The 26,383-nt window shown below is 37.8% G+C and overlaps 2 protein-coding genes and 1 non-coding gene across 3 annotated transcripts; 1 reads left to right on the top strand and 2 right to left on the bottom strand.

The window, feature by feature from the left end:
• The first annotated feature begins 50 nt into the window (after positions 1–50).
• Positions 51–11,065, top strand: Nompa (no mechanoreceptor potential A). Its single transcript, XM_076764878.1, has 19 exons — positions 51–189; positions 1,722–1,845; positions 2,359–2,444; positions 2,535–2,796; positions 3,017–3,146; positions 3,337–3,488; positions 3,558–3,833; positions 4,077–4,388; positions 4,733–4,828; positions 4,996–5,761; positions 6,472–7,040; positions 7,423–7,601; positions 7,806–7,954; positions 8,546–8,692; positions 8,768–8,857; positions 9,274–9,658; positions 9,755–9,924; positions 9,995–10,138; positions 10,514–11,065. Exons 2-19 carry the CDS (start codon positions 1,764–1,766, stop codon positions 10,713–10,715), a joined length of 4,197 nt encoding a protein of 1,398 aa, XP_076620993.1. The 5' UTR covers positions 51–189; positions 1,722–1,763; the 3' UTR covers positions 10,716–11,065.
• A 421-nt stretch (positions 11,066–11,486) lies between these two features.
• On the bottom strand, positions 11,487–12,908 carry LOC143341833 (uncharacterized). Its single transcript, XM_076765113.1, has 3 exons — positions 12,466–12,908; positions 12,032–12,255; positions 11,487–11,870 (listed from the first exon to the last, which is right to left on the bottom strand). The coding sequence occupies exons 1-3, from the start codon at positions 12,732–12,734 to the stop codon at positions 11,497–11,499; spliced, it is 867 nt and encodes a 288-aa protein (XP_076621228.1). The 5' UTR covers positions 12,735–12,908; the 3' UTR covers positions 11,487–11,496.
• A 2,254-nt stretch (positions 12,909–15,162) lies between these two features.
• Positions 15,163–15,355, bottom strand: LOC143342274 (U2 spliceosomal RNA). Its single transcript, XR_013079771.1, has one exon. It is a non-coding gene; the product is annotated as a U2 spliceosomal RNA (small nuclear RNA).
• Positions 15,356–26,383: the final 11,028 nt, after the last annotated feature.

Raw genomic sequence — 26,383 nt, 5'->3', positions numbered from 1 at the left:
GCGCCGATTTTGACCGTCAGTTTGATTACAGGTGCCATTCGCGTTGGACGGTTCTGTTGGAATTTTTGTTAGACCCTTTTCGAAGGCCCGTAGGTCGGAGTTCATCCTCTCGGGACCATCTTGGGTCCACCTAGCGGAAGAGTTCTTAGGATCAAGACGATACGTGGGAAGTTTATCTGTAACATTTCCGTAAGTACAGTGACAAAGATTTATAGAAGCTTCTGATCAGACGACAAAAAATATTTGATGGGTTTTGTTGTTTGTTAAATTATGATGGAAATTGTATTATAATGTTTTACTATGTTATTCGGATTCACAGTCTAGATTGCACAGTTTGAAATGCGTGCAAGAATGTTATCCATGCATAGAATTCAAATTCCGACAACGATAACAGCTTTGTTTTGTAGTTTATAACGAGATCTTCCCAAAACAAATGAACTTCCGGAACGCGACAGTTCTTTTTTTTATACAAAGGCAATTTACTTGAAAGGTATCCACGCGACGGTAACTTTCATAATACTGGGAATCAAATGATCGGGAAACTTATGCTTCTGAAATTTCAGCGCTGTGACTGTATGAAAAGGAGATTGCATCATTCTTTACTTTAAAGAATTTTTATATGAATAGGTGATTGCTCATATCCGGAACAATTAATAAATTTTTGATCCTGCTATTTTCTGTTTAGTGTCTGAAAACTGAGTCGTAAAGTGTTCATTTACGTTCTACGACCAACAACGCAATTACATAAATTTAATAATATATGATCACTATATTATTCAATGCAGTATTATATGTTAGGGATTCAAACAAGCGAACGTATAATTTTCTCTTGTCGGCCGTAACATTAATCACTGAATGAGCATTCATACTCTTTGGACAGACAACCACAATTACCGAGGCGATAAACCATAACGTAATTAATAAGCAGAACTTCTATGCGTAGGTCGAGTACCGTTAATGGCAAGCCACGTGTGCAACGCTTGACAATTTGTTCCAATTAATACGTTTTCTCAATAATTACTCAACGAATCAAATTCTAAAATCGATAAAACATTAAAAATTACATATGCAACAGAAAAATTAATTCTAACATATTGACAGACAATTTCTTATCCAGTTTTTTCCTTAAATGGGATTCCCAAATTCTATTTTGTCTTAGGCCCTACAAAGTTGTAGGGCACTGCTGTAAAAGTATGTTTGCAAATTCTAAATTTAGTACATCGAAAGGATGTTTTCTCTTTTCTCTGGTACCTACTTCGCGAAATAGTAACGTTGAAGTTCAGACGAGATCGCAACATGCAAGACGAGTTCATTTTGTCTAGTGGAAGCGTATTCAAAGCGCGGAGAGACAGCGCAAGGTTTTATGGAATTCCTGAACCGCACTCACCCTGAACACTTCCCACACACTGGCACCCCCGTGAACCTTTTTCTTTGACACGAGTGTAACGTACGCACCTACACGATGCCGGAGGACCAGCACACGCCCGTAAAGGCAACGGACCGTGTTTCCAACTTTCAAGCATTACATTATTAGTTGCCCATTATCGTTCCAGTTATCGTTACTAACGCTCCATTGGAACAAACCAGATGAAAGTAATCCCTCTACGGTCACGATTCATCACCAACAGAGTCACTGTGATCAAATTTCGACCGCCTCTGAGATCGTCCCTGAGATGCAACACTAAATTTCAATTTTACAAATTATAATTTTGATTTTACAGTTCCATCGATGTGGGAACGACCACTGAACGGCGAATCAACAAATGAAAATGAAAAAGTTTAACAATATATCGGATATACTACAAACGATCTCCCTCTTGGCTACCTTAAAAGTGGTAGTTAATGGTAAGTGAATAACAGTCTGTTAATTTAATTTCCATAAACCTCACACTATTCATAATTCATAGGACGTTAAACGGATGTTGAAACTTTGATTAGTTAACGGTCAAGGAACTATTCAATTAGTTAATCGACCTATTCATTTTCGATCCGATAGAGTCGACGTGTATGCTCTAAAAAATCTCTTTTGTACTCTGAAATCTGTGAATCATAATAGTCGCGGTATTCGCGGCCCTGCAAATTAGCGATGGAATGCACAACAGGAGTGATGTCACTTGTGTGCTTGCGAAATCACGTTTCGTTCCATTGTGCCCCCGTCTGTGCCACTTATGGCACATGAAAATGTCGCGACGATAAAATCGTAGCGCTCAGGCACACGTCGCCAAAGGAAATAACCTGATTTTTGCGTCACGGGGAGAGACGAAAGAGGAAATAATAATCCATTCGCGTGAAAATAACAAAAATACCGTCCATTAAATGCATTCCGAAGCGATAACGGATGGACTCCCGTGTTTTCAGGACAAACAACCTGTAATGGCGGTTTAGGTCGAGTTGTTTACGAGAGACTTCCAGATCAACAACTTCAAGGCTTCGACGATGACGTGGTACCGAATATTTACCTATTAATTCTCGTTGTGTGGCAAAATTAACGCTAAAGCGTTTTCGTTTAATTCGCGTGGGAACGTTTCCTCCAGGTACGAGACTCCGCGCCGCCGTTCAGAGTTTTGGAAAAATGTCAGGAACTTTGTCTACGCGATCGAACGGCAACGAACAACTTGGTACGCGCTTGCACGAGCTTCGACTTCCAACCTGGTAGCAGAATCGCGTCTTTCAGCGGGGCTGCAGAGTACGAGGAAAGTACTTGTTACTTAACCAGAGAACAGGCGCAACCAGAGGGCATCGGGAACCTGATGCTGGTACCAAACAGCGTTCACTTCACGGAAGTTTGTCTCGGATGTGAGTGCACTTTCAAATTTTTAACGCAATAAGACTCTAAAATTCCATTTGTTAATCCTATTGTATAATCTACTTAACCCCCGAAGAGTTCAAACAAATATCACTGCAAGAAAAGGGCCAAAAATTAGAACGCAACCTTTTAATGACTTCGACGAACTTATATACGTGTATTAGATTTATGCATTTCGTTTTTTGTTAGCAAAGTTTTGTTTTTGTACAGCGGATAGGATAGAAAGAGAATGCCCCAATAGACGTTACGTGTACGAGAGACATCCGAGGAAGAAACTGAAACTACCGTTGACAGACATTAAGGAAGTTAGCGCGGCAAACAGAACCGACTGCGAGGACAGGTATTACATAATTAAAACGACGTTAAGTTAGTAATTGCATGGGCTTTCATTGAGCCCCGCGATGAAGAATAGTATAAATACATTTTCAACAGGTTTATCGAAGTACAGACACGATCAGAATTTAGTGAAACTTAATAAACTCATTGATAGATTCTGTTCTTACTTTAATATGTCCTTTTCTCTGTGGAAGATGTCTCAACGAATTCAGTTTCATTTGCCGATCGGCGACCTACGACACGGCGCTGAGGAGCTGCGCTCTGAGTCGCTTCACCAGAAGAACGCATCCTGAATTATTGGAGGACGATCCTAATTCCGATTACCTAGAGAATACGTGTCTCAACGGTGAGTAATTAGAAAATAATTTATACATTAAGAAATTGGATGATTTTATCCGTGTTTTGAATTCCCTAGCGGAGCGACGTTGCGATGGATTAGCCGTGTTCGTCAAAGAGGAGAACAAGCGTCTACGGGGACCGTTCGAAGTTGACATTTACACGAACCTAACCCTGGACGAGTGCCAAGCCCTTTGCCTCAGAGCGGAAAAATACTTTTGTCGAAGCGTCGAGTTTGACGAGCAGACGCGACAGTGCGTCATTTCGGAGGAAGACTCGGTCTCCCAGAAGGATGATATTGGAATCAGCAGCAGCCCGAGCCACCATTTCTACGATTTGGTTTGCCTGGATAATCGTAAGTGCACCTTGGATACTTGGTGAGCTGAATTATAGCTTACGAAAGAGTATTCTGAAATCACTTTGGTCTTCGATATCCCTGTTACGGTTAATAGGATGAATATAGTATAATAATAGAAGGATAAAAAAATTATCTATAGAGTCTTTTACAGTCCAGAGTTTTAACGTTGAGTGTTAATAAAAGTGCAACGATCAATTAGTACCTTTCAACGGTTTACCAGTACCCACTTACGAAGCGTAGATCCGCCCATAGCACGTGGCTCCGAGTATCCAGACAGCAGCTCCTCGTCGCACCTCTTCTCCGACGGACGCCGACCTGACACTGCCTTTCAACGTTACCGGAATTCACGTTTAAGCGGAGAATTCCACTCGGAAATAACCGGGCGCAGCTTGAGCGAATGCCTTGACGAGTGTCTTCGACAGACCAGCTTCCAATGCAGGAGCGCTGTCTATTCCGAGCATTACCATACCTGTCGACTGAGTCGATTTAATCAACGCGACGGTCACAGGATCATCTATGATGCAGATTACGATTATTATGAGAATCTTATGCGTGAGTGTTTGGGCAAAGATATACTTACAGGTCACTTTCGAGCAGCTCGCAACTGTTGTTCATCTTCTTAAAAAACTATAACACTGTTTCTACGAAATCTCGTTTCACATTTTTAAAAGAATTCTTAAGGTACAAGTCACTTTTTTATAAAAGTACCGTAAGAACAGATATTTTTTAAAAGAAAGAGCATAAATTTTGTAGTATAAAATTGTCCATTCAAGAATATATGAAATTCGTTGAAGTGAAAATAATGAGGAACATTGTTCGATAATCAGAAAGAGTTTTAGCATAATGGTATTGGATGATACATTTTTCATGATGCTGGGGTAAAATTGTATGGACAGATCAATATCTGGACGGAGACCGAGACAACCCAGGCTACCGACCAGATCCATTAGGACAAGATACGAACTTTGGCCGTCCATCTCTTGGAAGACCCGGTTAGACACGAATTTCACTATACATTTTATAAGTTTATAATAAGAAAATCGTTTAAAAAACAATCAGTGAATATTCATAACGATTAGACTATCCAAAACATAAAAATAATTGATGTTAATCAATATCAATGTAAATAAATATAAGAGAAATTTCACATTGCACGCAGGCTATCCAGACGACTACGACAAAGGATACACCAGCAGCGTGAAGCCAGACCGATTTCCGGATCGCCACCCAGACCGATTCCCCGATCGTTACCCAGATCGATACCCCGATCGTTATCCAGATCGTTATCCCGACAGATATCCAGATCGATATCCCGACAAGTACCCAGATCGTTATCCAGACAAATATCCAGACCGTTACCCAGACAAATATCCAGATCGCTATCCTGACAAATATCCAGATCGCTATCCTGACAAGTACCCAGATCGCTACCCTGATCGTTATCCAGAAAGATATCCCATAAGTGGACACTACCCAATCGGAGCAGGTGGTGACAACTTCCCTGAACCGATAGATCGATATCCTATCAATGATCGTTATCCCACGGCAGATCGTTATCCTATAAACGATCGTTACCCGATTGGAGATCGATATCCATCCTCCGACAGATATCCAGTTTCCGATCGATTCCCGATCAGGGGCGGCGATCGTCGTCCAGTTCCTGCCGATCGATATCCGATACCCGATCCAGCTATAGACAGATATCCAACGAACACTCGTTATCCGTCTGGAGGCGGTAATCGGTATCCAATATCTCCAGGTCGCTATCCAAGCGACAGCGACCGATATCCCAACACCATAGACCGGTATCCCATTCCAGAGGATCCTTTGGATCGTTATCCTTCAGGATTAGGTGGCGCAAGGCCTCACGCAGATCGATATCCCATCAGTGAAAGATACCCAGACAAGGACCTTTATCCTAGCCGGTAAGCTACGACAGACCAGGACACATTGTTCCCGTTTCTGATCAGATTACATCGAATTCATTCCGAGCTAAATAGAGGGATAGAGGGAACAGTGGGATGTGCTATACTTCGTTCATTATATCTTTTACAATTTCATTTTCTCGGTTATTAACAGAGAAGAAGTATTGCTCCCGGTCAAAATTTTATTCCTTGCACTTATGAGTAAGTTGAGATATGCAAAAATCATTTAGGAAATCTGTTTTGCTTTATATCTCAAGAGAGATGTCTCTATGTGACTCCTATTGATTCAACAGAGTTGACAAAATGCTTCCTACTCCCCTATCCAGGCCAATGAAATTAAATTATCATAGTGCTAGTTGTTGACATTGCATAAGAAGTTAGAGTCTCATCGTGTGAGATGAGGTTTGGGAAGACTTTAGACCAAGGCAGATGGTGCTTGCAACCTAATATCATAATAATAGTTCACACTATCCTTAAAATACTTAATTCCTCGTCCTCTACCTAGGCCAATAAGGTTACATCATCACAGTGCTAGTTGGTGGATCCATATAACAAATTATCTTGTGTACAATTAACCCTGCAGATATAATAGAGGTTTGGGAAGACTTTAGCCCAAAAGCAGATGGTGCTTGCGCCCTAATATCCTCATGGTAGTTCGATATCTCCCAAATACGTTACTCACACTCATCTACGATTCTTTTCGTTCTCAGATTTCCTTCTCCATCTCACCCGAGCGGCTACCCTGCCAATTATCCGGACGACGGATACGGGCCACACGCGCATCCAGAGCGTCCTCATTATGGCGTAGCTGGACCAACGCGTCCCTTGGGCTACGGTGGTTACAGCAACGACGGTAGCATTATGGGCGGCGGCTATGTGGGTGAAGGTGGAGTCTACAACACTCGACCTTTCGGGACGAGCGGTGGTCCTATCATTGGTCGTCCGCCTCTGGTGTCGAGATGCGACGAGCAGGACAATTTCCGTCAAGTGGGGCCCCACACCAGGGTCCGAAAGCCGTTCGTCAGACGATACACGACCGCCTCGTCGCTGGCCCAATGCGAAAGGGAATGCGCGGATGCCAGGGACTTCGTCTGTAGATCCTTTAATTATCGTCCTTACGCAGCCCCGTACGGCGCTGAGAGGGACAACTGCGAGTTGAGCGATCGAGACTCCAGGGACATGGACATGGGGAACCCCGTCTACTACGACACTGGCTCCGATTACGATTTCTACGAAAGAAACAACGGTAGACAGGGCGTGGATTCGGAGTGTCTCGACGGTAAGCGTCGTAGCCGACCTTCTTGGACTCCTTGGACTAGACGGAGATATTTATCGCGCGGCTGAACTATCACCACGCGTCCACGTGGAAACCATGCGTCGATAAAGCTTCGAAGTATTGTACAGATATTGTCGAATATTGTCACTTGGAATCTAGCTTGAAGAAATAAACCGCTTGTTCTTTCCACCGACACGTATACAATTTTTTTTTTTACTTTTTTACATTTCGTTTCGAGTACGCGTTCATTGGTTTTTAATAATCTTCTTCGTCTTCTTCTTTATATATTATCGAAGAGAATCCAAACGATACAGGGCATTAGATTATTTTTTATTCGATCTACGATTCTTCGAGCGCAAGTAAATTGTGTGCCTGGTCGTTTTAGTGAGTCAAGTCTGTAGCGAAGACGGAATGGAATTTACTTTAAGGACTCCGGAGGGATTCATTGGCCGGATATACACGTACGGCTATTACGATCGCTGCTTCTTCCGTGGAAATGGGGGAACAGTAAACGTGCTGCGAATCAGCGGTCCTCAGGGTTACCCCGAATGTGGCACGCAAAGAGTAAGAAATCGCCTTATCCCTCTATGTTCTGAAATATCTCAACGTCCACCGTGTCTCATTTTTTGGTCATTTTACAAATTTTTTGATTCAAAAAGCTCTCAAATCTGTAAAGATATCTACCCACGTGGATAAACTTGCACCTCTCTCGCTAATTTTTCGTTGGATACCCGCATAATTGAGATTACATTTGACAAACAATTCCAGTACGGCGACACAATGACGAACATCGTCGTGGTACAGTTCTCCGACTACGTGCAAACCGGAAGGGACAAACGCTTCAATCTAACCTGCCTGTTTCGAGGTCCTGGCGAGGCTGTTGTCACATCCGGCTACATCGGTGCCGGGTATGCCAGGTCATATCGATTGAGAAACCGTGCCTTGCACCTGGTGCACTCGCCGTGTCCACAATTAAATATAAAATGCACCGCGCGTTGCATGATTTATGCATACAACACCGGGTGCAAGCACACTTACTTTAATATTGTATAAACACTTCCGACGAAGTCGAGATGCTTCAACGATCCCGAATTTAAACGAAACTTGCAATCCGTGTACGTCGATAACTACATCCAAGAATTTACAAGATTATTCGTGTAAATTTACAGGACCATTTAACATACACCACTAGAGAAAGAACTAACAATACTGTAGTAAACATGATAAAATGACTAAAGATGTACGTTTCCTGTTTTCTCCCTTATCTTTCATATAATTAAGTTTGAACCCTTGTTCGTTGAAGATGGGGAAAAATGGTGGACTAAAAGCTGAATGGTGTACCTGTAAATTGCACATTATTTGTGCAGAATACTTTTGTACATTTTTGGATGACATTATCGAATCACTCTGGTACATGTCTTACTTTCAGTAAATATAAAGAGTTCAAAGAAGCTGAAGGAAACATGAATTTCAATTTCGCTAATAGAATCCACCTTAATACTGTGTAGGTCAGGGTCCCCGATTCCCATTGAATATCTGCCAGCGGAAAATACCCTAAGTTCCAGAGTACGATTGCTAATCCTCTATCAAGGTAGACCTACAACCACCATCGCTGTGGGTGACCCGCTCACCTTCAGGCTGGAAGCTCAGGAAGGGTTCGTATCTTTGCGCAACATTCTGTTCAACTGTGCAAAATTGATTTTTTTACACAAGTATACTGTTTCTGATAGGTATAATTATGTAACCGACATCTTTGCTACCAATGTCATAGCGAGAGATCCTTATTCAGGGAGAAGCGTTCAACTCATAGACAGATATGGGCAAGTACTATGCAAAATAATGTAATTTTTATTCAAAGTGAATCACATAACTCTATTATTTTGATCCCTCTTTTATCGTAAACAAACAAGTATCGACAATGTTGTTAAAAATATATAATTCCGAAAACCTAGAAGACACAATGTTATAGCAACGATCAAGTACTATAGTCTTTCATATTAAATCAGGAAAAAGAATCATTCCCATAACAACAGAAAAAGCCCAGATAATGGAGTTTTGTGGTTCACTCTACGGGGGTGTGTCCACTCACAAGAAGAAATAAGAACACGTCGAAGTTCTTTGAAGGGAAATATAGTTTTCCTGTTAACGCTAATGCACCGTACAGACTGCTTTCCTTATTCGAGAGTCTGTTGAAGCAGACAATAATCTTTAGTATTAATACGAATTCTTCGTACAGTTGTCCAGTAGACAATTACGTGTTTCCTGGATTGGATCGTTTACGAGAGGGGGATAGTCTTGAGGCACGTTTCAACGCCTTCAAGATCCCGGAATCGAATTTCTTAGTGTTCGAGGCAACCGTGAGAACGTGCAGAGATGGCTGTCAGCCCGCGTATTGTTCTGGCGGAACCGGAAGAAGCGAGCCATCGTTCGGAAGGAGACGAAGAGACGTGTCGTTGAATGACACCGCCGACAAAGAGAATGAAATAAGTACGATAATCGAGAATAATGGAAACGACACATCCCCAGCGTCCAATTCCACGGACATCGATGACATTAACGCGGATGAAAAAGAAGAGGACGAGGAAGAAGAAGAAGAAGAACACGTTAGAGAAATGATCGAGGTACGACAAAGTTCTTTTTATTGACCCTTAACTGGTAACGTGGGGTTACTATTTATTTTTCTCTAATTTCTTCGGTACTAATGATCATTGTCATAGGTTCTGGACTCAAGAATGGATATTGACGAGGAGACGGTGGTCGAACGACAGACTACAATCATGGAAAGCGTTTGCATAACACCGAACGAATATTATGGTCTTGTGACAGCGGTTGCAGTGCTCGTGGTCCTTCTAGCTTCCGTAGTATTGTTATCCATGCTGATTTACAGGTATATTGTTTTAATGGAGCGTCAAATTTGCGTCTATTTACACTAAATCGATCGAAATCAATTGTTTCAGAAAATATGCTTACTCGGTAATCACGAAGAACCGTAGAGTTGATAAACCGTGCAATCGCAGCAGCCACTCGGACGACGCTTACAGCAGTCGAGCGAATAATTTTTCCTTTTTGCGATCAGGCCTTCAAAAACCATTTCAATCAACGTAAGTAAACTCTTCGAATCTATTTAACCCTGATTTTCTTAATTAAAAGTAACGTTCGAACCATTCTATTCTGATCCTCTTCAAAAACAATCATAAAGAGGAAGGTACAAAAAATATGATAAAAGTTGCCTGTGGCTAGATAATATAATACTTGCGTAGTAATGTGTAGGAAGTTATTAGTTACAGATGATGCTATTATGTAAACAATTTTTTCATCTATGAATAATAATACCATTGTCAAAAACTGGTTCATCCATGACTAATAACTTCCTACACTTTATTGTGTAAATATAATATACAATATCTCGTTTACTGTTGCCTTTAAAGTAAAAGTAGGTACAATAAGAATTAATCGTGGGATTATTTCATTTACAGGTCGATCTCCAGATCCATGAGTAACGTGATTAGTCAGCGTGTGAGCTCGTCGTCCACAGCGCTGGAGGGTGCTGTAGGATTATCGTCCAGAAGGACCGGCTTCGACCCCAGTGAACCTATTTACACCGATCCATCGCTATTCGAGGTTGCTCGATGCTCGTCGCCCAAACCAGCACTCAACGATAACTTCCACCTAATGTGAAAAAGAAAAATTCTGAACGAAACTTGAAAACGTTTAAAAACGGAAACATCGACAAGTTCAAATTTGAATGACGTAACTTTTGGATACCATTCGATCTCAATACTACTATTTAACAATCTGCGTTATACTTAAATAGCTTGATCTATAAATAATTGATAAGTTTCATCGTCTGTATTTTTAAACAACACTTTAGCTTTATCGTTGTTTCTTTCCATCACTCAAAAATAACAAATACAGCTACGTTCAGTGCTAGTCAAGTTTACTGACCACTGCCAGCTACGACTGCCATGTCAATATATTGACAACTGTACCACTCGTTGGGATAATATATCTACCAACCGTTTATTGAAATCACCACAATAATATGAAACTACTTTTCCTGATTGTTTTCATTACGTTTATACATATACAGGCACGAATACTATAATCATAGAATATTTTATTGCTTTACGATAAAACAACGCAATATTTGTTTATATTTGAACGTTAAGGGAGAAAACGTGTAAAATATGTACTCCTATCTACGAAAACAGAGACTAAAATGGTCTAACTTCAGGTTAAAAATACTAACAGAAAATTGTCATGTAGTTAGTGCTACGAACTTTTATTTATTATGATTATATTTGAATTGTACCTAGAGTAGATATAAATAGATACAACAGAATGTACGTGGAATCCATTTATTTCTAATCTAAAGGTGTCTTCTTTCTTCATTTTTCAAAACGATCAACAAGAACGTTACGCGACATCGTAGTTCCCATATGCTCGTCGCTCTCTCGAGTCAATCCTCTTTTATTCTATCGAGCTTGTACGTAAAAAGAAGCATCCTCAGTCTGGCCTCCTCTTTGCGATAGTGAGCCTCTTCTAATTTAATCCGAGCCTCCTCTTTCAACATTGCAGCGATGTCGACCTTCATTTGTGCTTCTGAGAGGGCCAACGCGTGCAGTTCCTCGTCTCTATGAAGAGATCTTTTACCTTTACGAGGTTGCTCGTGAATCGAAGGAGAGATCAACGTTTGCGTTGCGTTCGATTTATATATTAAACGACTTCCCTCGTTTTCTTTGGTAGGCGAGCCCCAATCTTTGGACTTTTCGAAAGCATCCCCCATCGGACCGTGCGGTAATAAATTAGAATCGACTTTATTCCCGACGGAATCTGAGAAAACGGAGAAACGTAGACGAAATTAATCGTTAACGATACTTTCGTCTTACAATTCTTAAGATGTACTGACGTATTTCCACAAACACTTTATTATAAACTTCGGGAAAATTTAGGATCGAAATTTACACTCTTACGTAACCAGAAAATTATATAACCTGTATCTTTACAATGATTCTCTTCTTTCAGATTTTGTTTCGAGGGCTTCACGGTATAAACGCTTTGCAACGTAAACGGTTCTGATTCTTTTGGCTCGAATACGATGTTCGGCGGCAACCCCACAGTGCCAGCAGGTATGGGAACTTCTGCCTTGGGGTTTCTATTTTCCCAGTATTTTGATCGTGCGTGATCTTTGGACAACTGGCAGAAACTCTTCGAGATGCTTCAAAAAGAGACATTAATATCAATATCGAAATACTAAAAAACACTAAAAGGAAATATCCTGTAAAACGTAAAGCTAACCCCTTTGAAGAAACAAATTTTTTTACTGCGCCATCTTTCTTTTTGACGTAAATATTTGAAACGATCGCGACAAACGAAACACCCTGTACACCGATACGAAAATTTATGAATGCGTTGTAATTGTAATTACCGTAACTTCTTTTCCTCCCGATTTCGTTTGCAAGCTTTCATGTTTTCCCAGCATCGCCTTAATTGTACGGCCGAACGCACGCCTTGGGGACCTACCATCGAGTTATATTCGCTGGCAAGTTGAGACCAGGCTGACTTCCGTTTACACATTGATACCGGATCGGACTTCTTCTCTTCGATGTCTTCGTATTTGTTTATCAACGTGATCAGAAGCTCACGTTCCTCGAAGCTGTAGGTTTTCCGTGTACTTTTCAACGACGAAGAAGCCATTTTAACGCGGTGAAAATGCTAGACTATCGTTGCCGTCTTCTGCTGTTTATGTTTCGATGCAAGCACAATTTAATGGCAAAGTTATTATACAAGGGTCAGTGGCGTAGCTAGAGTTCCTGCCACCCGAGGCGGTTCTTCGCTTTGCTCCTCCTTTCACCGATATTTATTTCGGTTTTTGGAAATACAATGATACACAGTATTTCGATATAACTTTGCTGGCATACTGATTTTCATACCGGTATCGAGTTTTTGCTTTTAAGCGGGATATCATACAAGTACTAGAAATGCCACCTACTGGCAAAATTGAAATACTTTGAGTTTTCGCCGTTGAATACCTCATATTGGTAAAACGTTCATGTTTGCAACGAAATAGTTCGTTCACAAACAAAGGTATACGAGTAGACCTTACACCACCGACGAGGTATACGAGTAGACCTTACACCTTATGGACTTTTGTGGCCCAATCTGACTGCCATACCGACCTGAAAATTCAGGGGTGATTTTAACGTCCTCTTCTCATGGATGGCGATCAGTTGAGAAACTATTCACTGAAATAATATTGATAGGCAAACAGCTGTAGTGTTGCGTAAATACATGTGAGTTGACTATGGAAGAGATTAAAATACATTTCTGAATCTGTTGGTAACGTTGCGAATGACACGAAAATGGTAATGGGGTTTCGAGACCCCATAAAAATGGGCCGAAAAAATACATTGGGTGAAAGATCTACTCGTATACCTCGTCTCTGACAATACTCTAGAATCTTTGATGAATCAATGAGAATCCAAACTAACCTAGCGAAGAAGCTCTATATTTATGATGACCTATGCAAAGCGGATCGCAGCCAATTTGCTAATATTATTTAGTTTTTAATTAATAATTGCATTACCCAGCTAAGAGCGATACGATTATTAATTAAACGCTAAATAATATTACCCAGGTCTCACCACGAGGAGGTTGCTGCGAATGGAGACCTGCCCTAACCGATTCCCAACCACCCTCCATTAATAAAGATCTTCTGTGACCAACGATCGTTGATCGAAAGTGCAAACGAAAGTGCAAGCAATGAAAAATGCACAACCTACGAAGAGAGTTGAAAGAATTTTCAAAAGAATTTATCTTCAAATAAAAATAACCTGCCTAACATATTGGTTAACCAAACACCTGCCTAACTATAAATCTAAATTCGTTTATTATATCAAGAAACTAAATTCGCAGCCATTAACTCGGTGTCACCCACGAAGAATAACTTTTCTATCGTGGGTGACACCAATTACCAGGTCTCACCACGAGGAGGTTGCTGCGAGTGGAAACCCGAAGGGAGATAGTTTTGAAAATATTTCTTCTGTTTGCTTTTGCCATTTCATTCTATACTCCCCAGCATTCGCATTCTCTTTTTTATTCAAGCGTCAACCTTTTTAATACTGTAGTATCTTTAATTTCATTATTTATATTTTTTATTGTATTTATATTTTTTACTTTGTATTACTTATTGTTTTAGTTATTGTATCTCGTTATTTATTTTTCATATTTTATTTTTGTTACATTCTTTTTCAAATTATTTACAGCGTTCTCCCGTTCATTCTTTTGTTTTTCCCGCTTGTCACTTTTCTCTCCTCGGCTATTCTCGCCCGCCTTCGACGTTTCCACACACACACACACACACCACCACACACACCACACCACACCACATCACACACACACACACACACACACAAAATTTCTTACAAATGTATTCAGTTAATATTGATAAAGTATATATTTCCAGTATATAATTGTATACATTTTATGTATTTTTGTGTTTCACGTTCATTTTTACGTGCAATATTTTTGTTCGAATATTGGTAAGGTTTTCTGCAGTTTTCCTTACCTTAGCAACAAGCTGTTTTCCTTCATAGAAACTTTTCTCTTTCCCTGTAACATTCTTAAATTTTGTTCCTTACTGGGATCCAACGGTACCCTAAGTTTTAGTTAAGTTACGGCAGTGAGGTCTGTAGCGCTCGCTCCAGTGCGCATGATCAGGAAAATCCCACTAAGTCCACCTCTGGTCGAACATAGTAATATATTTGCACAAACCTAATCACAAGGTTATTTTTATAATATGCCCCGGGGATCAGGTACACAACGCACACACAATATTGTTATACATATAAAATATCATTTTAAAGGGCGCAGGGACAATTCCCCTGCATAGTTGCAATAAGTTAAAACCACTTAGTAGCGCTAAGGCGTCCAACAACTAATGTACATAAAACAAATACTTCTTAATCAATCAATCCTTTCAATAGATATCATCCAGCCTGTGAGCCCGGTAGCAGTCAATAGAACAGAAAAGAATTTTAAAAATATTGGAAAAAAAATTAAAAATTTTTTTTTTAATTTTTTCCTAAATTTTGTTCCTATTCCTGTAAAGTTTATGTTTTTATTAAATAATTGAGCCAATCCTGGCGGCACTGCAATGCCAGGCTGACTCGCGACAGAGGTGGAGCAAGCTCCAACTGCTCCGTCAATTTCCAAAAATCAGATTAATATTCTGACTCCCCGATGGGGAGTGTATCAGATATTAAGCTGATAAGAACAGATACTACACTTTGATCTTAGCCATAAGGCCGAGAAGCGATAGCAATTGAAGCTTTAACAGTCTTTTTATACTGTATAGAAGCAATAATAGCTGTGAGAAAAAAGTTACCGAAGACATCACCTAGCGGTGGACGCTAGAACCAAATTACCACTCTTCCATGTATAGTGGTTACAATTTAAAAGATATGGATCGATTATAATACATATGTTAAATTGATATTATTTAGTATTATAATATAATTAATAAAAACAAATTTTTAAGAAAAATTGGCAGGGGGTAGGTGCCTAAATTTTTCGGCGAAACAAAATTTTTTCAAATCGTTCTGGAAAAATTATGTTCAGTTGCAGGGGTCAATTATGATCATTTTTGGTCAATAGATATACCCTCGAAATTCCAACCACTTTTGAGAAAAAAATTCATTATCAAAAATATCATTTCTGACCGAAATGATATTTCCGATGAATTTTTTTCTCAAAAGTGGTTGGAATTTCGAGGGTATATCTATTGACCAAAAATGATCATAATTGACCCCTGCAACTGAACATAATTTTTCCAGAACGATTTGAAAAAATTTTGTTTCGCCGAAAAATTTAGGCACCTACCCCCTGCCAATTTTTCTTAAAAATTTGTTTTTATTTATTATATTATAATACTAAATAATATCAATTCAACATATGTATTATAATCGATCCATATCTTTTAAATTGTAACCACTATACATGGAAGAGTGGTAATTTGTTTCTGCTAGGTGATGTATTCAGTAACTTTTTTCTCGCATATATTATTGCTTGTATTAGACAATTTTCTTAGACACCCATGAGCTCTACTTCAGAAAAAAGTTTCATTGAAATATATTCATTATTGTAGGAGTTATAGCTATTTGAAAATTGGACCATCTTTATAGGGTTTTTCTCACTTTACGGGATTAAGAAGCAACTTTTCGAATACTTTTAGAATTTCTACACATTTTGACTAAAATAGGCGTAGTTTGCCGTTTGAAACATTAAAATCGTCCAATCCGTTTAAAAGTTGTGATGTTTTAAAGATACGCATGTTCGGAAAAATTATTTTCAGGTGCAGTGGTCAATTACAATTATTTTTGGTCAACAGACATACCCCCGAAATCCTACTCAGTTTCGAGAAAAAAAATTCCTTAACGAACTTTATATACAACTAAAAGAATTTAAATTACAAGTGGCAAGAGTTACGATTTGATAAACGATCGAAATATTGATCGTTTTGGTTCTGATGAAGAAGCTATGTTTATACCAAACTAGACGAGGAAAATCGCAGCCATTAGCTCATATTATTTACTATGTAATTAATTATTAAATAATTATATTATACAATAACAAGCGATGAAATTAATTACATACTAAATAATAATCCCCAGGTCTCACCACGTGGAGGTTGCTGCGAATGGAGACCCGCCCCAGCCTCACCCCAACCACCCTCCTTTGGTGAGGAAACCTAACATCCATGGATATTTTTTGCTAAGAGAGAACCGATCGAAAATCGATCGTTGAAGAAACTAACAACAAACTAATAGTTTTTAAACGAAGTGCCTAATAATGAGGCAAAAAATCTAACAAAATGTTGATACATGTGAGATTATCCACCTTATGTTTCCTAGGAACGAAATAGGTATGTGATAGAACACTAACAACAAACTAAAAGAATTGCCTAATAAAGAGGCAAACAACCTAACAAAATATTGATACATGTGAGATAAGCTACCACATGTTTTCTATGAACAAAATGAATACATAAATGATACATAAATATCAATATGTATTTATGTCTTGTATGTACGATAGTGTCTAATAAGACACTGAAAAACGAAGTAGAAACGTGCGACTGCACGTATGAACTTAATATTAATTGGTCCTACTTAAACGTACGTTTATTTCGACAGTATATACTAAGGTGCTGTAATTTTCGTTTCTTTATTTTGTAATTTAGGTACTTATAGTGGCCACTAATAATATAACAAATTAACTATACATTTATACTTATATTCTAACGCAATCTGTGGAAATATGAAGAAATATGAGAAGATATTCTTTTCTTGATATCTTCCTTAATTCCACGATGTTTCCCTGAAACATGCACTCATATAGAATAAACATAAAACAAAAAAATACGAGAAGATATTTCCTTCTTGATATCTTCATTAGTCCCATGATATTTTCTTGAAACATAAACTCAGATAATGAATAGAATTGTATGAAATAGATATTTTCCTAAGAATGATCAAGTTCGAATCCATTGACTATTTCCAATTCCATTCTGTTATGCTTATATATTCTGTAAAAAGAACTTGTTCAAAGGATTAGTAGCTGAAATGAAAATGTATTAGTGCATACGGAAAAAAATAAATTATGTACCGTCAAGATTAGACAGTGTTAAGATAATTACCGTGTGACGAAAATCACTTATCGACGCTGCGACTCCGGCCCACCGACCGGCCGCACGCGAGCAACTTCGACGGTCACCGCGACGCGGCGCCACGCCACTAACCGTTCTCACAACTGATTTCGCGTACGGCCGAGTATGTAAGAGGAGCCTCACAATTAAGCAATTTTCTTTACACTAAATACGTGAGTTTAGTTGTATATATTGAAATAATTATATTTTACTGTATTGAAAATTGGTACACACAAGAGCAATAATGAACACAGATGTCGATTCTACATGGAAATTAAATCTGAGTATGAAATGTCAAATTGCCATTTGCATACTCTTTTGATACAAGCATTTTATTTTCCATGGATTGAAACAATCATCGCGAAAAAACTTTGATCTATGCAAACAATTCCGAATATTTATAAAAAAAATCCGCTATTTATAAATGAATATTGTGATTGGAAGTGCCAGTATATCCCGTAAAAATTAACAACTTTAACAATGAATAATTAGTGATATTTATATATTGGAATCCTGAATTCGATTTACAATCAATTTAATCATAATATAGCATTTTGAAATGCATTACACATCTGTGATAAAAATGTATTCATAAAAATTATAAATTTATACACGTTATGAAAAATGATACATTTGGTTTATATACAGCAGTTCTTTCAAACAGTATTTCGATTGACAAATATATAAAAGGAAACATATATTTCACATGATTAGGATAAAAGTCCACTCATAAATTCAAACAACCCGTGAGTGGACCATTGTGTCTTCCGCAACGCTAATTTATAAGATACAAAAATCGCGAAGGGTGCTTATTATTCGTGAAATAAACCACACAGGGCTGCTTTATTAATTAAATCGCGTGCACCCATATTAAATAATACGCAACACTAATTTTAATAATAAAGTTGAGCCATTTGAGGCTTTGTAGAATCCCCAGCTTCATCGTGATGATCTTCGAGCAATTGCCAGCGTCAAATTTTGGGCATTGGATCGCAACACTACTTAATAAAAAGCGCGATAAATCAAGATCGCAACGCTAATTTAATATAAAAATTCCAAACGCGATTTATAACAATGAAAGCAATCGCGAATTGTGATTATTCGCAACACTACCCTGAAAAGCAAACGCGAAAAATAGTAACTCGCAACGCTAAGAGCAAACCGATCAGTGCATTCGTAACGCTATCCTTAAATAACAATAAAAGCAATCGCGTATGAAATTCGCAACACTACCCTGGAAAGGAACCGCGAAAAATAGTAATTCGCAACTCTAAAAGAAACGCGATTATTGTATATTTTTCGCAACTCTATCTTTAATGGAAATATTATATTTATATCTCGCAACGCTAATGCAAATCGCGTTGCCCAAAAATGCTGGATCAGGTGCTGGCGTCTTCAGTTGTAGCTACAAACATACATGCATGAAATAAACTAACTACTTCAAGCTACTTCAAACTACAATAGAGTGGCGCATATGGGGATGAAGTTAGATGTTTTAAATATCGCAACACTACGGGTCAAGCAACGCGATAAATCAACAATCGCAACGCTAATTTATAATAGAAAAATTCCAAACGCGACTTGTAACAATAAAAGCAATCGCGAGTGGTAATTACTCGCAACACTACCCTGAAAAGCAAACGCGAAAAATAGTAATTCGCAACTCTGATTCGCAATCGCGTTCATCAATAATTCGCAACGCTATTATTCAAGCAAACTCCCGGTTCCTAGGTTTGCATACAAACAATCGCGACATATCAACGCGATAAATATTTATTCGAAACTCTACGAACAAACGCGAACATTGTATATCATTCGCAACTCTAACTTTAATCAGGGGTTAATGGCACATGTGAATGCACATGTACTGGCCACACAATAAACTAACTACTTCTAGTACTACAGTTCGGGTGGAATTTAGGCATTGAAAATATCGCAACGCTAAATAAAAAATCGCACGATAAATCGAGAACGCAACGCTAATTTATAATATGAAAATTGCAAACGCGGTTGATATTCATTATGTGTATAAAAGAGTAAAAAAGCAACGCGAATTGTGACTGTTCGCAACACTACCCTGAAAAGTAAACGCGAAAAATAGATATTCGCAACTCTACGAGCAATCGCGTTTATCAATAATTCGCCACGCTATTTTTAAAGCAAACATTCCGTACCTAAGTTTGCATAAAACCAATCGCGAATCGTGTCGAGTCGCAACGCTACCCTGAAAAGGCAACGCGAAAAATAACAGTTCGCAACTCTAAGAACAAACGCGATTATTGCACATTCGCAACTCTATGTATATTAAAACCGCGAGTTGCCCTGATGGCTGGCATGTATGGTGCAATCATGTACCAGGTGCATGCATACGTGAGCCAGCCAAGAGAACACAGGGAAGGTATGGCTGGCATGTATGGTGCAATCATGTACAAAGTACATGCATACGTGAGCCAGCCAAAAATATAATCTAACTACAATTACAGGCAAGTAAAGTGACATGGTAGTAACTGGAATGACTCTCCATCCTCATCCAAAGATGAAGATGAAGAGCCATTTGTTGCAGCCCATTCTTGAGACAGTTTGTCAGGACCTCTTCAGCTCGTATAGAGCCTTTTCTTTCTTCGGCGGTCCTGCCGAAGCCTGAAACTTACTTAAGACCGGGCTCGAGATTTTGTGCAATACGTAGTCTTCCAACAATGCACGAATTGTTGGAAGAGCGTACGTGGTGAATCTCGAGGGGGACGAGCGTTTCGTAAGGGACCTAATCACGACCGCGAGCGCGAGAGAGCGACTTGAAGAATCGCGCGATTCGAAGAATCGAAAATAAAGCCGAAACAAACAGTGTACACTGTTTGATTCAGCAAGATTTCTATTCTCCAAATCGTAACTACAGGTACAGGACTGCCACGCGAAACGCGCCTACCCGAGTGACTAATGTGACAGCCCTGCCCTGACCCTACCTACTTAGATTAAGCACACACACCAGAAAGTTACCTACCTACCTAACTCTATATTTAAAAAAATGCAAAACTCAGTCTCTCAAACAAACACTCCACGGTTCTCATTCTCAATGTCCGGGCGCGACCTAAACTAGAGAGGACTCCCCGGGGTTCCTCCGACACCCGGACATAACACTCCATTCATACTCTAAATGTACATACCAGTTTCTGAAATCGTCTGACAAAGGCTAGCGACCATTGCGTATTTATATTATAGATAATGTTTTGATATAATATAAAATCTTTATATAATTTAATATAATACAAAGTCATTCATCAAGTATATTGTATTTATTACTTTATTCTAGTATGAATTACTAGAATATCGTGTATGGAAACGAATATATAAACAGCAAAATCAATAATTAATTTGATAAATTGGTAAGTAAAAATTTAATGTTGCAGTTAATAGAAATACAGAGAATTGTAATGAATTGTTTAAACGACGCACTTCCACAACCTAACCACAACACACACATATGGACAGTACGTCGCGCACGATTCACTAACACAATGTCAGACGCACACATATAGATTATTATTGTAAATTGTTATAAACAAAGTCATCGTGCCCGTTGCCTTCGCTTATGCAAATAGCACCTGGGCATGTGCATGAACTCAGGCAACGAACACGGAAAAGTATCCTGCAAATCCTGACTAGAAAAGTTAATTAAATATAACTAAACGGTATTTCTTGTTTAATTTTTAATTAAAACGACTCGATTTCATATATTTAATACATCAAGAATAAAATACATTAATATTGAAAAATATTATTATTCAAGAAAATTATTATGAATTTAATTTAATTATTTGAAGCAAAAGACTTTAATTAAGATTTTGTAATAAAATAATTTGCTTAAAAAATTGGAAATACATTATTGAAATGAATTTATTAAACTGGTATTTAAAATATTTAGTTATCCTTGGTCGACTCTGTCGTCAAAGTAAATTTTTTAAAAGATGAAATTAATAGGCAATGCAAGTTACTTTGACTAAAAAATCGACCAGTCGCGAAATGCCTTCTTGCACGTAAAATACATCGTATGATGTATTAATTGAGAAAACGGTCGATATTAATTATTATATTAACGTGGAAGAATTAGCGTATAATGTCGTAGTAATTGATATTTACATTCTACTCAATCATATGATCAATATAATGTTTTCACATTATAATACTTCATATTCTATTCAGTCATACAATTAATATAAAGTTAATAGAAATATTTCATATATTTCCTAAAAAATATTTATTATATCGTAAAACATTTCTTTGTTATATTAAAAAACACGAGTGCAAGAAGACCCTAGCCTGCGCTAAAGAAATATAACAATAGATGGTACCACGCGCGGGTATGAAAAATACCCGCGGTCACTAAACTTGCCAAAAATACTAAGTATACAACTGGTCACCCGTGTTGATTCGGATCTTTCATCCTACAACATGGTTGGGGACCAGAGGAACACAAACAACATGCGACTTACCAATGATGAATTTCATGGGATGTACCTTTGGAATGCTGCTGCCTAGTGGAAGTCATCAGTCATCAGTCAACCTGGTCCAGCTGGTCTTCAGGATCAGGTTCAGGAACTGTAACAATCCAGCAAGAAAACAATTATAATCTATTGTTAAAATTATAGAGATTTTTAATGAAAAATTGAAAGTATAAATTTATACTTACGTTGTTCCATCATTGTCCACCGCCCGATACCCCCCAGGTACTGCTGCTGGTTTTCAAGATCACGTTCAGACTGTAAGAAAACTGTAAGAAAGCAATTAGAATCGATTGCTAAAATTATAGAAATTTTTATAAATATTTTTACAAGTATGTATTTATACTTACATTGTTCGCTCGTGGAGCATCGCTCAATAATCCTCTTCAGTGATGCACTGATTCTAATACCGCAAACGTGTTTTAATTTAAAATGAAAAAATTGTTATGTTTATTACAAGGTATTAAATTAATTTACCGCGACCGAAGATTGGAAACGGCGAACAAATGATTCTACTTTCGCGATTCATAAAATAAGGAGAGCCACGATGCTCTGGAAATACTTCAAAATTGCGTAAGAAATACTGCTTCTATTATCGCGTTTGCCTAACTACGTTGTACGACAACTTACTACAGGGTCACTTTACCCTGGAAAACAAACTGTTGCTACGCACAATCACTGAACCTACCAGCCGCATTGCGCGCGGCGAACAAATTTCCTGGAAAAAGAAGCTGAAAGAAAAGGGACAGGAGACAAGAAATACAACAAGCACACGTGTGCTTTTCCTATCGGTTTTCCTTTTCACTCTCCTTATTCAATGTTCGTCAACAGAAATACTGTTTTACTTAGAACTGTTATATAGTTCGTTACGACTGGCCGTAAAAGGTCAATGCCTCGAAGGCGAAATATTCTAAAACGATGTGAATTTTAACGATAAAATATTATCGAATTACTTCAAAGTAATTATTCAATTTATAAAAATAGTATCACCAACTTTCACAGTTAGAGTTGTAGGAATGATTATATTTATTTTATCGAATGTTTGAATATGTTGTAATTTTTATAAATATTCCAAAATTTGCAAAAATCAAAGTTCGTTAATTATTTATGCTTTAATAGCACATTCCAACTACGTAGTTTCTACGTTTTCTTCAATTTGCATCGAAAATGTATGCAAATTACAATTACAACAATTCATAGACAGATTTATGAACAATCAATTTAATAAATAATACTCGCGGACAGAATACAGTTCAATATAAACCATTCCAATTTACCCTTCATGTCTACCGTTAGCCATTCCTAAGTATCACACAAACGAAAGTACTTCGATATATATCGAAAAAGGTAAACAGTTCATTAACCATTTTCGTGATTTATCTTAACACAGACCGATTACAAAATTATGTACCAGCACATAACTTAATAAATAGATAAAAATATATAAATATGAATATGTATGTTAATTAAGTTACCAAACTCCTTTCGAAAATTGAGTTGTCTGTCATCTATCATGGCGTTTACGCACCAATATTATATCTACAGGTTAAACGTAACCAATATTCCCTTCGAAAGTTGAGTTGTCTGCCATCTGCCGGAGTGTCGTTTACGCGCCAATATTCCATGGCGTCGTATTCCAATCCGAGACTGCCATAGAAATAAAATATAAATTAAAGTCAAATGCATTGAAATAAACATATCTAATCATAATTAAACAATAATTGATGTACAAGATACGTAATTTCGTTTAGAAAGGTATAATGAATCGACGCCGGTTAGTTATCGAAGACAACGCGTGAAACCCGATTCAGTTTTTGCAACAATTCCGACTCAATTTATAGTAGAAACATATTAATATTACACGAAAGCATCGTTAGAGAATAAACGTGTGTAGTAATAATGATAAAATATCAACAGATTAGAAATACGTACCTTGTAGATAGCAAAACACCCCGACAAGTTCCGACACGTCTTATCACGCCAACTTTTAAAATAGTAATGGCGATCCCTCGTTGTGCCCAGCAGCGCTCGCGAATTGGGTGGTGGGTGGTGGTACTCTCCGATGTTTCATGAAGCTTCCATTTTGAGAAGAAATTTCTCGACTTTGAATTTCAGAGACTATAACAGAAATAAAATACAAATTAATAACAAATGTCTTACAGTAAACATAATTAAAGAATAATTGAACTTTAGATAATATGTATAAGATTCGTAATTTCGTTCAAAGAGATATAAAGTATCGACGCCGGTTGAATATCGAAGAAACCATGTGAAATACGATTTAATTTTTATTAGAATTCCGATTTAATTTATAGTAGAAACGTATTAATATTACACGAAAGCATCGTTAGAGAGTAAACGCGTGTAGTAATAATGATAAAATATCAACAGGTTAGAAATACGTACCTCGTTGGTCGCGAAACGCCAACGCGTCTCGACACGTCCTGTCATGTCAACTTTCAAATTACGAATGACCAACACTCGCGCTCTACCCAGTAACGCGTGCGGGGAGGGGGGAGCTCCAATAGCTCGCGAAGCCTATATTGCGAAAAGGAAAATTGAACCTCGTTTTCACATGTCATTAATTCGCGTAACTAAGGATGCCCCGGGTAGAAACCGCGGATACAGACAAAAAGAACAAAGATAGTAGGCCTACGTAATAGAACAACGTAAATAACCATGAGTTTAGAATCGTACTGACGAATGACAGTATAAATTAAATATAACTTACACTTTTCTCGATTTATGGTAGCAGATGACAGGGTTCTTGAATTTGTTAACTTATTTCGATGATTACATGTATTTATGATTCACAGAGTCACATTTCTTATGCATGGAGTACGTACGTGAGACGATCAACGTTTCGATTTGATTATCGATTTAAGAATATCGTGATCTGTGGACACTTCACATTTCGTAGTATTCACTATATTAAACATTTTGGAATAAATATACTTCTTACAAACACTGTTTAATCAACAATTTGGTATTGTACGCACCACCGATTCAATAAGAGGTTGTGTTCTAACCGAACCTAACAGAACCGAAATACTGACCACGTGAAAAATCAGCTTTGTAGCGCACTCTGTGTTTAAAGATAATGACTCCGAAAATTATATTTAGCGCGGTCATCGACGTCGGTAAAGTCAACAAATTCACAAATTCTTCTAATGTGATATCGACAAAAGCTTTGATAAAAAATTATTTACCCATTACCATCAGACTTAGAAATAAACATAAAGGGAAATAAAACAGAAAATGACATTACAGAAATTTTATTATTTTTTAACGGAATGAAAACTGTACGATCCCGAATTGGGCATCAATCGATTAATTTGTTTGACGACTTACAAAAATGTTGTTTAATACTTTTTTGTAGGTACCCATGAGCTTTGCTTCAGGAAAAATTTCATTGAAATATATTCACTATTGTAAGAATTATGGTCGTTTGAAAATTGGACCATTTTTATGGGGGTTTTCTCATTTTACGGGGTTAAAGAACAACTTTTCGAACATTCCTAGAATTTCTAAATATTCTTCACCAAAATGCGCGTAGTTAGCAATTTAAAAACATTAAAATCCTCCAATCCGTTCAGGAGTTATTATGTTTTAAACATATGCACGACATTTCAAGGAAACATTTCTAATCTCACATTATATTTTTGGTAAAGAATTCTTTTCTCGAGAGTGCGTAGGATTTCGTGGATCTATTCATCAAAAATAATTGAAATTGACCCCCGCCACAGAAAATAATTTTTCCAGAGCAATTTTAAATCTAACCGATGCTGACTGTCATACCGACCTAGAAATTGGATGCTGATTTTTAGCGTCCTCTTCTTATGGGTGGTGGTCATTTCGGAAACTATTCATTGAATTAACGTGGTAGGGAGACAGACTATAGGGTATGTGTAAACATGTGAATTGACTATAGCAGAAATTGAAAAACGCAATCATCATTTACGTGTGCAACAATAGCTTTTCATGTCTTTGGATTAGGAATGTTAGCAATAGTAAGAATAAAATTACTTTAAAAAAATATATTTACATATTATTAAGTACATATTTCGATCAATCGAGTTTCCTATGAATAGCATAATACATGAATATTTCATCTTTGAGAGACATTATCGATCTATCGAATGTAT

This window comes from Colletes latitarsis, chromosome 5 (assembly GCF_051014445.1).
Source record: "Colletes latitarsis isolate SP2378_abdomen chromosome 5, iyColLati1, whole genome shotgun sequence".
NCBI lineage: Eukaryota > Metazoa > Arthropoda > Insecta > Hymenoptera > Colletidae > Colletes > Colletes latitarsis.
Note: the sequence above shows the minus strand (reverse complement) of the source record. Positions and strands in the feature narration are given on the sequence as shown.

Coding starts and splice junctions, on each gene's coding strand:
- Nompa (XM_076764878.1), top strand. CDS start 1,764: ATGAAAATGAAAAAGTTTAACAATATATCGGATATACTACAAACGATC. Junction 3,489..3,557: donor AGAGAATACGTGTCTCAACG/GTGAGTAATTAG, acceptor TGAATTCCCTAG/CGGAGCGACGTTGCGATGGA. Junction 9,659..9,754: donor ACGTTAGAGAAATGATCGAG/GTACGACAAAGT, acceptor TCATTGTCATAG/GTTCTGGACTCAAGAATGGA.
- LOC143341833 (XM_076765113.1), bottom strand. CDS start 12,734: ATGGCTTCTTCGTCGTTGAAAAGTACACGGAAAACCTACAGCTTCGAG. Junction 12,256..12,465: donor CGGGAGGAAAAGAAGTTACG/GTAATTACAATT, acceptor CTCTTTTTGAAG/CATCTCGAAGAGTTTCTGCC. Junction 11,871..12,031: donor GAATCATTGTAAAGATACAG/GTTATATAATTT, acceptor CCGTTTTCTCAG/ATTCCGTCGGGAATAAAGTC.